The 13,641-nt window shown below is 46.2% G+C and overlaps 1 protein-coding gene across 1 annotated transcript in view; it reads right to left on the reverse strand.

Annotated features, from left to right (window-relative positions):
• Positions 1-547: 547 nt before the first annotated feature.
• The window catches only part of LOC104515271, a 66,680-nt gene continuing 53,586 nt past the window's right edge, over positions 548-13,641 (reverse strand). The window contains exons 2-4 of the mRNA XM_010159187.1: positions 12,025-12,189; positions 8,094-8,267; positions 548-918 (exon numbers count right to left, since the gene is read on the reverse strand). Of these exons, the coding sequence (XP_010157489.1) occupies positions 548-918; positions 8,094-8,267; positions 12,025-12,189 (710 nt within the window). The remainder of the gene's footprint in view (positions 919-8,093; positions 8,268-12,024; positions 12,190-13,641) is intronic.

Raw genomic sequence — 13,641 nt, forward strand, 5'->3', positions numbered from 1 at the left:
CCCCCCATCCCCCAGTTTTTAACAAGTCATATTTGCCGTTGGGTTTTAATTAGGTTAATCTCATGGCTTCTGACGTCGCAAGACAATCGGTCAGGATGCACCTCTCCCTCCACTCCCCAGTCATCTTTCCAGATTTGTCACTTTGTTCACAACTCTCCCACAGTCATCAGGAAAGGGAAACCAAAAATTCCTAAATGAACACCAAAACCTGGACGACATTTCTCGCCAGCCAAGAGAGGAGTGCTCGTACCGCAGCATGCCGAGCTCCATGTCCCGCACGAGAGGACTGTAACTGTCACCTTCCTGCCTGCTACTAAGAAATAAGTTGGCATCCACCTCTGTTGTAACCAGCAAGTGTCGTGAAGCAGGATAATAGCAATATGTCAGGGAGAAGGAGACTGGGAAAGCTTTATTGCTGTCCATCCACACTGCTCCAGGGAGCACACCCGAAAGGAAAAGAGGAGTCACCCATGTAATATTCCTTCCCTCTCCATCCCGTGTGGAGGTGTTCCAGGGTGCAGGAAGGGATGGTGGGACTCCCCATTGCTTAGTAGTAGCGGTTGAGGCTCCTGGTCCCTGGGATGTCCGGCTGGCCGTTCATCCAGATCTCCCGGATGATGCGCTCTCGCTCCTCCAGCCGCTGAGCTCGCTCCAGCTCCTCCGCCGAAGTGAAGACGTTCATGTTCAAAGTCCTCTCGAACCTGCGGTGCCTGCGGGCAGACAGGTCCGAAGTGGTGTCCGAATCGTCGTCGCTGTCGCTGCTGTCGCTGTTGCTCTCCCGTTCCCGAGGAGGCTTTTTGGCAGAGGAGCGCTTGCAGTCAGTTCGGCAGGACACCCTCAGCACCAGGGCCAGCAGGGTCAAGACGAGTCCAATGCACACGCCGGAGACAAAATACAGAGCAGCCCGCTCGGGGTTTTCTGAAAGGGGAAAGAAGATGATGCTCGAGAGCAACCCTTAACAGCACAGAACACACCCAGCTCCTGTGTGTACATACCGGCCACGGTCTCTGGAGGAGCAGAGTTTCTAATGGTTGCTTCTACTTCCAAGCCCTCCTTTGCCTCCTCTCCCCAGGGAAATCAGGAAGGGGAATTTAAACAGTGGATTTGTTGCCGAGGCATTCGCCCACATGCCGAACGTGGGTTCAGCGCAGCCGTGTCTTAGCTGTCTGGACGGGGAAGGAGCAGCCCGCAGAATTAAACGCTAATTCCAGTGGCTGCGCAAGCGAGGTCGACGCCAGGGTGCTGCACAGCTAAGTGCATCTCTGTCACATCCGTTATCATCGGACGAGGAATAAAGGTGATTTACAAAGCTCTCTGTGCTGTGGCCCAGCTGAAATGGGAAGCCTTGCAGCACGAAAAAAGTGCACATTATTTATTCATAGGTCTCATTTGTTTATCTAACGCAAGTGTGCTGGCTTTCCGCCCAGACCACCAGAACATCTACCTGTGCCACACAAGCACAAGCTGGAGTCAGCACACTAACAGGATGAATCCTGCACAGCCACACTTCAGAGGTGATATAACAAGACTCCAAAGGATCCACAAGGCCTTTTAAACTAGGTCATCTTGTTTATTTATGACCTTTTGTTGTTGTTGTTCGCGGGCCTACTTAGAAGTGCAATTATGATAAACGTGCTTACTGCAGATCCCCTGGGCTGAATCATCTCAGTTTATAGGTACAGTGAATGGGTGAAGGTGAACCCAGCAGTGCCAAGGCCAGTTCTACTCCGCTGTGTCTGCTGGGAGTCCTGAGTTCTAGGAGGGAGTCAGTTCCTAGATGAATCTTATTCCCTTGAACTCAGTGATGGAGCCCACCAGCTGAGAGCCCAGACATTCAGCCCCAAAAGATCTCTGTAACTGCAAGGCTCTGCTCTACCTCCACTTATCCCCGCTGTGCCTTTAGCAACTGCCCTCTCCAGCTGATTTCCTTAAAGCAGCGTTTTTAGAAGGTGAACTGTGAACCACTTGGAGATATTCAAAACTCAGCAGGACAAAACCCTTTTCTAACTTCAAAGTTGGCTTTAAATTTTTAGTTAGCCATGTTCTGCACAGGGAGTTGGACCAAGTGACCCCTGGAGACCCCCTCCAGCCTAAATTAATCTCTGATTCTGTGGTCAGAGCCCAAACACTGACTTGTGCTTGATTCAAGGAAACGAATGGTTCAATGCCTTGAGATGCTCGTGGAACAGGTACAGGGATGAAATGTCTTTGTGCTCTTCCCTTCCCTCCTACCAAACAACTCTCAAAGGTGACTGACAAGCCAAGGCGTAGTAAGATGTTGTGATAGTCTGAAATTTGGCTAATGAAACACAGGACCGTTGCAAGAGTGGTTGGTATGGATAGCATGGAAAAATAAACAGGATGAAGAGAGATGCCAAAAGAAGAGGAAGGTGAGAACTGCAGCAGATGCATTCAACAAGTCCAAAAAAAAGAAAGGCGAAAAAAATGCAGCCATAGTTGTAAAGACAAGTGAGACTAAAGCCAGGGGTTTAAAATTAAAACTGCAGCCCTGCTTGTGCAGTAGCAAAGCTGCTGCCCATCTGGTACTGTGTGAATAGTAAAGTAGTGCTGTAATTCCAGAGATTTGAAAACCCCAGGAAAAGTAGAATCACCACCCAATACTGCTTTTACCTCCATATGCACTATAGCTCAGGATGGTGACTGCAAAGCTCCCTTTCCATGTCAGTTTAAAGAAGGCTCTGAGGACACCCAGAGTGTGGGAAGAACAAATGAGCGGGACTGAGCTGGAAGATGCTTGGACCAGCCTGCCTCTGCTCTGCCTGGCTGACAGGATGCAGACACACTTCCCTGAGCACCATGATCCTGCACACACATGGGCTCTATTTGGTTGCATTAGTTTCACTGCTCACTCCTTTAAAGCCACTCATAAAAAAAAAAGCATCGATTGGAGCCTGAGACACTTGCATATGCAGTCTCTCTTCTCCCATTTTTGCCCTTGCCCTGCTTTTCCTTTCTCCTCCACTCTCCTTTTTCCACGCTACTGTAATCCGCTCATGAGCAAGCGGCAACTCAATTGCTGCTTACACAACCATTTTTCATCCCCTGCTTGTGCTTGTGTGCACAGCCCTTCACGCAGTGCGACGGCTGTAACTGAATCTTTGGGCTCCAGCGGCCTTTATGAGCTCCTACAGCCACTCTGTCAACATCTGAGACACTGTCTGGACTTCCTCACCGTGCTGCAACCCTACGTTCAACTGCCGTCTTGGCATTTATCACACATACAATCCACTCGCGCAGCAACATCTCTTTTTTTTCCCAGCAGCAAGAGCAACTTAACCTAAAAGCCACGGGCTCTGCTTCTTCTCAGTTGAAGTAGCCAAGTCAGCGATAACTTAGATTTGAGGGGTTTGTAGTTGATGAGTGACTTTGAGTGCCTCCCCCATTGCATGTTCTACTTGCAAAGACTACAAAGGGGCATCCTTTTCAGCAAATGGATGCTCAGCATCTTCCAAAAACTCAGAGGTGGCTCAGATTCATCATTCCAACACTGAAGCTCCTCAAAACCTTCATTATATTTGGAAAATAAAAACAAAACACTTTAGAAGTGTATGGACATCAGTAGCAGGAGGTAACATAATTCTGATATTCATTCATGTGTGTGTGTAAATCGTGTTACATGCTTTATCACACAGATTTTGACCAGTGTAGCCTTTTCTTCCACTGAGATGACAGCTCAGAGCCATGTTTTTCTCCTAAACTTCTAGCAGGATCCAGTTGCTGTCAATCTCTTTAGCTGGGGTTACCTTTCCCCTTCCTGGTATTTCTCTTCCTGAACTGAAAGCATTGATGAAAATGTCACTGATTCAAGCCTGAATTTAATCCATGCAGACAAAAGATATATGCTCTTTATAACCCTCTATACAAAAGCCACCATTTTCTAGGCGCTCAAACTGGCCAAAAATTAGAAACACATTTTATTTTGTTTTTCCAACCAAACCAGCAGCAATTACGGAGCCTGTTTCCTGAGGGCTAACAATCTGCTGGGAGCATCAGCCCAGACTGCCATTAATTCCCCAGGAAACGCCCCAGGCCAAGGTTGTTATTGCTATTATAATAAATTGTTTCAATAAATAAAAACCAATCTAGGCATTAACGCTGCTGGCTTCCTGTGACGGCTCCATGCATTCAGAAACCTCAGTGGGGAGGAAAATTTCAGAGGCCCCCAGTAAAAGGTTCAGCATGAAGCATGGGCAGACAAACAGTAGGAGTGATATCTTCTAGGGAATTTACAGTTAGCCCCACAGGCTGCCGAAATCCCCCGGTAGAACACAGAAAGCTCTCCAGCAGAGCCTTACTAATAAGGCTCAGGCCAAGCAGTCTGAAAGTTGGAATGATCTCCCCCGGGTTGCTTTTGGAAGCCCCTTGTTAATAACTTGGCAGCAAAGCTTTGCTTGTGGAAGAAGAATAAAACAGGGATTTGTGGAAGTTTGCCTCCGAATACTTCAGCCTGAATGCGACAACACTGGAGGAAGTCCCCTGTCCAAAGGGGGGCACTGGAAAGGCTCTGAACGTTTAGTATTTATGTAAGCACAAGGGACGGTTCTGGTCTTGCTGGTGGACTGACTGCAAAGACAGTTCCAGCTGTCACAGAGAGTGGTGAAGCTTTTCCAAACACTCAGACAGGTTTTGGAACAGGTCCATGACAAATAACAGAGCTGAGATTTGCAGGCAGAGATTGCATGTAATTAAAAACCTAATTCTATAAAGAAAATCAGCTTTAAAATTAAGGGCATCCCTGAGTTTTTTGCAGGACTGGACTCCTAGTGATATTTATTTGTTTGATCAGCTGATAAATTCATTCCTCACTGGCATTGTTTGCTCCTTCTTCCTATTTCTGAAGGAATGTTGTTTTCAAGGTTCTGGAAGCTAACACCTAACCGGCTTTGATACTCCAAACCACGATAATAGCTGCGAAGAGATTTGATGGCGAAAACCAACACTCCTGCAAAGAGGCTCTGCTTCCTGCTGTGATTTTTCACTCAAATTTTGTATGGGAACATCAGTCAAAAAGATGGTGGAAATGAGCACAGAGGCTTTCGCTAATATTGGCGCTTCTCTCCTCTGTGCATGGCAAGACTCCACACGTGCCAACAGTGCGAGCGAGCCTGCAGCCTCTGCAGCTGCACACCCAAACCTGCTGTTGTGTGCAGGAAGTGTGAACACCACCGTGTGCACAGAAGGAATGCTAGTGATTTGTGGATGGTCACCCCAGACTAAGAGACATCCCACTGCCAGGAGGCAGGGAAAGTAGCAGCGTGGATCATCCTTTCAAGCACACGCTTTACTGATGAAATACCATGTGCCTGTAGATTCTTTTTCCAACAGTGGGTCTGAGGGTATACACTACCCTCTGCCCCAACAGAAAAAAAACCCATCTTTATACATTGCCCCCACCTATTTACAATTTTTTCTTCCAAAGTCCTGTTTTGAGCCAACTCATCAGCGCAGGGAAGCCCCGAATACAGCACTTTCAGTCTGCAGAGTTTACCTGAGGGACGTGTTTAGTGTCATGAAACAGAGCAGTTCTTGCACTAATGTTTCCCTTTGGCACCGGGGCTGTGGTCAGGAGCGGTGGGAAGATGTGTGAACCAGAACCATCCCGCCCTGGCTGCCCGACACCCTGCCTCTCCCGAGCTGCTAGAATGGCCCCTCTATGGACATCAACAGCTGCTGTGGCTTAAGCCGCCCTCAGAGTCCCAAACCCGAGCGAGCACAAAAATTTCCAACTGCTCTGCTGCTCAAAAGCTGCAGTATGACGGGGGATGGCTTTGCAGTGCTCTAGTTATGTACAGATGATGTTTGTGCCCTGTGACACAGCTTGTCTTTGAACTCATAATCTAAAACCTCTCCATGTTCATGTATAACAAAATAAATCATGCCAAATCCATCTTCTCTGCTAAAAGCAGGGGGCTAAATGACATGCAGCAGATAAAGATGGTTTAGGGCATCTGCTGTTTCAATCTGTGGGGCAGCCATCAGTTATTTTTTGAAAATACTGACCTGAACTTGTATCTCTCTGAGACTAACACTCATCTATCAGCCATGGTTATGTGCACTGGAAAACATGAGCAACAAGCTCCTGAACTCACCACTGGAAACCAAAGCGAGTTTTACCTATTTGACATCCAGTGGATGTGAACACATCACAAGGAGACCACATCATGGGAGGGCAAGCAAATCCCACAGCAACAAGACAGCTAAAGCCATCCTTATTTATTATTTGTGCTGCGGTAAAATCCAGAGGCTCCTGCCAAGAGTGACACCTTGTGAGGAGGATGAATTGAGGCCTTGTGCCCTACAACAGGAATGCAGGGTCAAAGAGTTCTGCTGTGGTAAATGGAAGCAAAGTCCATGGGGCAGCAGCAGCAGCCCTGAATCCTAGCCACAACCGACCCTGAACATAAATCCTACAACCTTCTGCTGCCCATTAATGTTCAGATGGGAAAAATAATATTAACAGTATTTTATTTTATAGTAAAGTTGGGAATGTGCGCATTTTCAGGTCAAAAAATGGCAGCTGGAGGTAAAAGGGGGGAAAAGTGCGATAGACAGAAGACTCCTTTAAAGTTTGCTCTGTATTTTCTTAGAGAAGAGAATCTTTTCCTAGAGAAGCTCATGCAAGAAAAAATATCTCCTACTCAGCTATCATTTGTGAAGAACACTACTGATTCCACTTAAGCTGCCAGCTCCCTAAAGATGTCATGAAAAGGTGGATCCTGATGCCACCATTGGACGTTTGCAAGGGCAGAACTTTGGATGCACCATTCATGGTCCTTTTAGCAGGATCCTTCACTAAATGGGCACAAATCCTCTCACTCATCTACTCAATGATTCCAAAATGCAAAGTCCAAGTCAGTTGTTTCAAATCCAAACACTCGTCTGCAGCAGCATGGTGGTTTCTGAGCAAGAGCATGGCACTAAGAACGGGTTAGTAATTAATGGATTAGCAAGAACAAATGGCACACAGACACGAAAAACTAGCTCACAAATATTATGTTAGTTACGTAGACCTCAGTGGTACAGAAGAGCATAATTGCACTATGGTGGTGCTAGCAGACTGGCCGCAGTACACAGAATTATTAACAGCATGCAGCAAAAGGGCAGCACGTTAATATTACTAGCAAGGTCATATTGCTTGACAATAAGCACTGCAAGGGAATAAGCATTATAACTTTTCATTAAACAAATGGAGAATATCCTGCAACCCTGTAAGAAAAAGCAAACAGAAAGAGGCATGTCCTGCCTCAGGAGGCTAGTTACACAGAAATCGGGGCCCTCTTTCTGGGGAAAGCAGCAGAGAATGCCCTAAAATATGCTGAATTAATGCATGTGGTGCTAATCAGCTAATGCACTTCCTTTTCTGGGGGTTAGTTCCTCCAACTTCGTAGGCAATCCCTACTACTGACAAGGTACCTCATGCAGTTGTGGGATGGGAAACATTTGCGCTGTACCATCAGTCTGTACGGTGCTTTTTGTTATCAATGGTATTGGCCCCAAGCACTCAGTAGTGCACACAATCTTTATTTCAACTTGTAAGGTGAATCTTACTAGGAAGACTTCTCCCCTGCTACTTGAAAGATACACGTGGGTGAAAGATAAAGTGTTCCAAGGAAGTCTTACTCTACATTTAAATACACAATTAAGCAGACTCTCAAGTTACTTCATCTTCACACTTCTACTGAAGATAAGCCAAATTCTCTTAAGCAGGGTAATGATCTGAGTGCTGCTTATTTTCCAAATTATAGGACAACAAGCTTGCCTCCCTAATGAGCCAGGCTTTGATCTCCAGGAAAATGGAGCATTAGGAATAATACCACATGTAAGATTACAATGTATTTAACTTCAGATGAGAGCAAATCCAGGGGAAGGCAGTGCACAATAAACCCTGTTATATACTGTCTGCTAGAGCTGCCCTAGTCAGGTCTTTCAAGGGAGAATTTGCAGAGAGATGAATGAAACATAAACAGTTGAAAGAGGCAGATTTAGCCCTAGGTGTCTGTGAAATGCAGGCTCAATTGAGAGTCTACAAAGAGCTTGCGAGGGCCCGGAGAGATGGCAGCCGCAAGACCTACCTGTGACAAAGGCATACGCTGCTAGGATGTTGCTGAGCAGTGCCATCTCTGTGCTAACGCCCACGGGCTCCATGCTGCTGTTGAGCGCCGGCGGTCGTGGCTCATCCACAGGAAGCAGGAAGGGGGTCTTCTCTGGAGGGTAGAAGGTGGCCGATCTCCCTTTCTTCTTCTCTGCTTTGAAACAGAAAGAGAATGAGGAACAAGGCACGTGCCCCAGCTCTACCCTGTCCTATCCCCACCAGGTCAGCATCTGCGTTCAGAAACCTGGAGCTGTTCAACAGCAAGCCACCCAAATTTGACCCTTTTCGTGGGGGCAACTAAACCTTCTCAGGTAGCTTCAGCTGAGCACATACCCTGTCTGCATCCACGCTGCATCTTCTCTCCCCCATCTCCTGCTCTTTCATGTCACCACTTCGACACACCCACCTACGCTACAGCAAATATATAATCAGGTTCCTTTTCTCTTATGTAAATCAAAGGAGCCTTTATCAACAGTGGGCTCAGCTAAGTTTGCAATAAGGACTGGAAAACACAGGCAGGGCCGGCAACCCTCTGCCGGTGTCTCGCTGCAGTGATCCATCCACACCTGGCAAACAGACGTGCTTTCTCCCCAGCCTTCTTGGGGAAGGGCAGACCTGAGTTTATGACTTCCTTCAGAAGCCTGCTCGTATTGTGTTTCACCCAGACACCATTTCCCCTCTGGAGAGGTGAGTGAACACAGGTTAATGATTTGATTTTATTTGCTGAAGACTGGAGCTAAGGAGGCAGCTAATTCCAGGAGGCTCAAAGAGACCCTTTCAGACCTTATCAGCTCTGCTGAGTGCTCCCTGCACCTTGATCTGCCGGCAGACACCCCCACCACTCACAAAACACTAATTGTTTTAAACACACAAAAAAGTCGATGTACAGGATCCAGCTCCATCACCAATGTGAATGTTTAGCTGTAGCTATTACAGTTTTTCAGGCTCCTTTCCCTGGATTTCTGGTTCTGTCCAACAGTCTAAAATCACAGACTCGCACCTAGCTTCCACTTATCTGCAGGTATTAAATCCAGGAAGCCGTCAGCTCCACGTCTGATAATGCCATCAATGCCACGCAAGCAAAGGCACTCTGACAGCAGCCACGACACAAGATGGTCTGTGTTCATTGGCTGCCTTATCCATCACTTTTCCTTGCAAATCCAGCCACTGCAGCCTTCCAGTACTTGAAGGGGCTACAAGGAAGCTGGGGGGGACTTTTTACAAGGGCCTGTAGTGACAGGACAAGGGGTAACGGGTTTAAATTGAAAATAGGGAGGTTTAGATTAGGTATCAGGAAGAAGTTCTTCCTGGAGAGGGTGGTGAGGCACTGGAACAGGTTGCCCAGAGAAGCTGTGGATGCCCCATCCCTGGAAGTGTTCAAGGCCAGGCTGGATGTGGCTTTGAGAAACCTGGTCTAGTGCAAGGTGTCCCTGCCCATGGCAGGGGGGTTGGAACTAGATGATCTTTAAGGTCCCTTCCAACCCAACCCATTCTGTGATTCTATGATTCCATGATAAAAGGGTCTCTGAGAGATGTCCTGGATACTTCAAAGCATCTCAAGTAGTGTTATGCATCTAAACTGAGGCAACTGCATCCTGCTACTTGTTGACAGATCCTAGAGAGTCATCCAGCTCTTCCCGTAGCAGGCACTTAAAGCTTGATGTATTTGCTCATACACAGACATCTAAAGACACCCCAGGGTCAGGAGGACATCCAGGCAGAGATGGCAGGGATGAGAAGAGATGTAGAAAAACCCATCTAGGGCAGCATCCAGAAGCCAGGTGAACACCCCAGTTCATCTCAAATGACACATTTATATGGGGGTAACTGAACCCTGCTCAAGACGTCTACATCCCTAGTCTGTCTCTGAACTAGTTAATCTAAAATCCCTTTACAGTCACTGGAAAGGAAGGGCAGAACCAGGATATAATATCATATACCCTCCAAAACCATATATCTCATCATAAAGAGGACTGCTGGGTTAGGTGGCTCCAGGTTTCTGCTAGGTCTTTGAAAGTTTTCTACAACTCAGACCAGTTAATGTGGCTGGACTGCAACTGGACAGAGCTGGCAGGATATGAACCCCAAGGTCTTGAGCCACCCTCTATCACATGTCCAGTTCTGGGTTAGCGACAACCCACCTGCCCCTCACTGTCGTTACACTCACAGGACCTCACTAGGACTGAGGTTTAAATTATACTTGCAGTGGGGGCTTCCACGTGCATGTGCTAGATCCACTTCTGTTGGGTATGGGGCATCCCTTTAAACCGTGCTGTGCAACAACGGTGTGTTTGGAGACAGAGTAAGGCATAACTCCTCCCACATGAGAGGCAAGAAGAATCTTTGGTTTTTCTGTTGTTCCACTTCTGGCTCGTCTGAAGAGCAGACGCAATCAAACAAGTTTTTAAATGAATACTCGTCTGCATACACTATACCCTGGCAAAGAGCACCACAAAACCACAGAACTGGTTTTAGAATCTGCAGGATTGTACAAGCACAGACAGAGAAGACAGAAAATGTCTGGAATTATGCAGGAGGGCAAAGAAAAAACAAACACAATTTCAGAAGGCCATGTGTTGCTACACTATGTGGTTCCCTGGTCTGCCATTCATTCCAGGATCATACTGGAAGACGTCCCCTTTCTTCCTTGCTAGCTTTGAAGACCTCATCTATGCCTAATCAGCTCACCTACTCCTGGTTTTCCCTTCACCATCCTTTCTTAACTGTTCCCAGACACTCAAACGGTTTCCCTGTGACTTTACACCGAAGCTGAGGAAGATTATCTGAGCTAACAATAAATTTGCCCAACAGCACAGCCTAAGCATAGGAGAGTTTACGATGCCAGGCTGAGTTTAGCAAATAGTTTTAATAAAAGAAATGAAACAGGAAGGGATATTACAGAAAGGTCCAACTATTTCCTTTTGCTATTTTCAAAACATTCTTCTAGCTTTTAATTTCAAAGTTACATTTGTTTGAAAAGTGGTCCATATTTTTAAAATGAATGAATAAACAATGTGAAAACTAGACAAAAGATGTAATTTGTAGAAGTGAAATGTTTAGATGAATGAAAATGACTTCAAGATATTTTTTTTCTCACAATAATCACCAGGATCACAAAATTTATGTCGGGCTGACCAAAATTCTTTTCCTTGACAGTGTTTTAGTAAGGCCTCTAAACTGAAAAATCTGTTACTGCCGACCCTTAATTATCTGTGGATTGATTAACTAAGCTGTAGATTAACTTTGCCAGGAGTGTAGACAGAGACAAGGTAGCTCTGCCCACACCCACCCAAGAGCTGAATCTCTAGGAGCACAGGCTGGGAATTTCAGAACTAATGTCATATACCACCTCCTGCTTGTTGGGAAACACACCATCCCTTCCTCCTACTCACCTATCCCTATAGATAGCTAAGATTTTACTTCGTATCTCTTGACTTTGCATTTTATGAAAATAGCATCATATTTCAAAGCTCAGTTGAAAACTTCTCTGTCCCATGAGGCAGATCTGCTATTTCCGCCCTGGTTTTTCTTTCCCGCTGTATTAGATGGGTCTGCAAAGTATTTCTTTGATAAGTTTGGACATGCTTGGCTGTGACTGCTATTTTAAGAATGCTTGTGTGAGTTTCTCAGTTCACTTCAGTCCACCGGTGGTCATATCACAGAATCACTAAGGTTGGAAAAGACTTATAAGATCATCCAGTCCAACCATCCACCCAACACTACCATGACCACTAGACCATGTATGTCCTCAAGCACCACATCTAATGCCTTCATGCCTTGAAGCTTCTCTTTCTGATTATGACACGGATGGGATTTGGGAACAACGTAGAAACCCAGATAAGGGGAGATAGAAAGGAACAGTTACCACATGACAGTTAGGTTTGAGCCAACATCACAATAGTCATAGCTACCTGGGAGAGCACGCCCTATATTGGAAGGAGAGACATCAGAAAGGAACACGCCGTCCCCTATAACATTGGGATCAAACACTTTTGGCCGCAGTGGAAAACGTGGCTTCTGAAACCCTTGGTAATTGGTTGGTCTTGGCTGGGTTTCATGCAGCAGCTTCTTGGGAACTGAAAGAGAAGAGTAAGAAGAACACAGTTGGTTGAGTTATTTCAGCTGGTCAGAACGAGAACTATCACATTATGCTATGGGCTTGGCTGATACTTAATTATACCATGTGCAGACCAAACAGACACTCATTTACCACTATGATGAATGCTCTCCAAATGCCAGCACAGAGACATGCAATGAGAGAATGCTGGAAACCATAAAGCGATTCAGATATTGTTTATTTACAATTAAGCTTTGAGACTAGACTAAGGGTCAGATTCAGACAATTTATTTAGACACCATCTTAGAAACTGAAATTACTGGTAAGCCAGGCTCTGGCCTTAGCCCTAAGCTCCAGCTAGACACCTCTGTTCTTACCACGATAGCAGGCTGGGCAGGATGCCCTGTATCAGTAAGGACTATAGAGTATGCCTGAATCACTGCCTCTCTCCAGTCATCTAGTTGCTGTCCCAAGACTGCACGTCAGAAGTTTCTGTCCACTCCAGATTCACAAAACCAGACCCCGGAGGATGCTGTTCATGTGAAAAATTAAAGCTTAAATCACCACAAAGGTAAGAAACACACACCACCACCACCCCCCTACACTGTTCCCCATTGGTCTTCAGGGTGTAACTAAGCTGGGAAAGGACCATTTTCCATTCCCACCATCCTGAGAAGGAGGGTGAAGGCTCAGCTAATCCCTGCTGCTCTCTGTGTTTTATCAGCCACAGCATTAGCAATATGCAGGCGAGGTCGGGGAAGAAGTGGCAGTTTTGCCAGGACATCTGTGGTCTTTTCTTTGGACCAAAGCCTGCCTTAGTAAGAAGAATATTTTCTCCTCAATGTTGCAAGGCCAGCTCTTCAGCTGTAGCTCCAGGTAAAGAAATCAAAGTCCGTGTACACCCACTGAAGGTGAATCCACACAGTAAATTCACTGATTTGCCCTGTAGGGACAAAGCAGTGTGTCATTCACAGAGCTGCCCCAGCTCTCTGCCTCAGCCACAGCCAACACCTGAAGCTATTTCAAAGCAAAGTGCTTTTCCATACAAAGAGAAAAAAACACATATACACACCATTCTGCTCAGAAATCAGAGGAATAGTGATGAAAGACAAAAATAAAGAAATTACTATTCTTTAAGAATCTCTCTCGTCCCAAGCAGGCTGCCACCTCCTAGTGCCTCTGTTTCCCCACTGCTCCGTTGCCGGTCGTGCTATCTCTCATCTTGACTCTTCACAGGGGCGTGAAGAAGCATAATTAAAAATGCAAACCACTTTGAGATCCTCGGCAGAAGCACGAAGGAGGACTTGGAAAGAGAGCAACTCTGGAACAGAAAGGAAATTCCTGCCTGCCCCCTGCAGCTAATCAGCTGCCAAGCTGGAGCGTGAGATTTAATCACGCCCATTAAATTTGCCTGCGTAACTACAAATATTACTGGTGGGGGAAGCGATCCAACCACCTTGTTTACATTGTG

Source organism: Eurypyga helias, unplaced genomic scaffold (genome assembly GCF_000690775.1).
Source record: "Eurypyga helias isolate BGI_N326 unplaced genomic scaffold, ASM69077v1 scaffold139, whole genome shotgun sequence".
Classification (NCBI taxonomy): Eukaryota; Metazoa; Chordata; class Aves; order Eurypygiformes; family Eurypygidae; genus Eurypyga; species Eurypyga helias.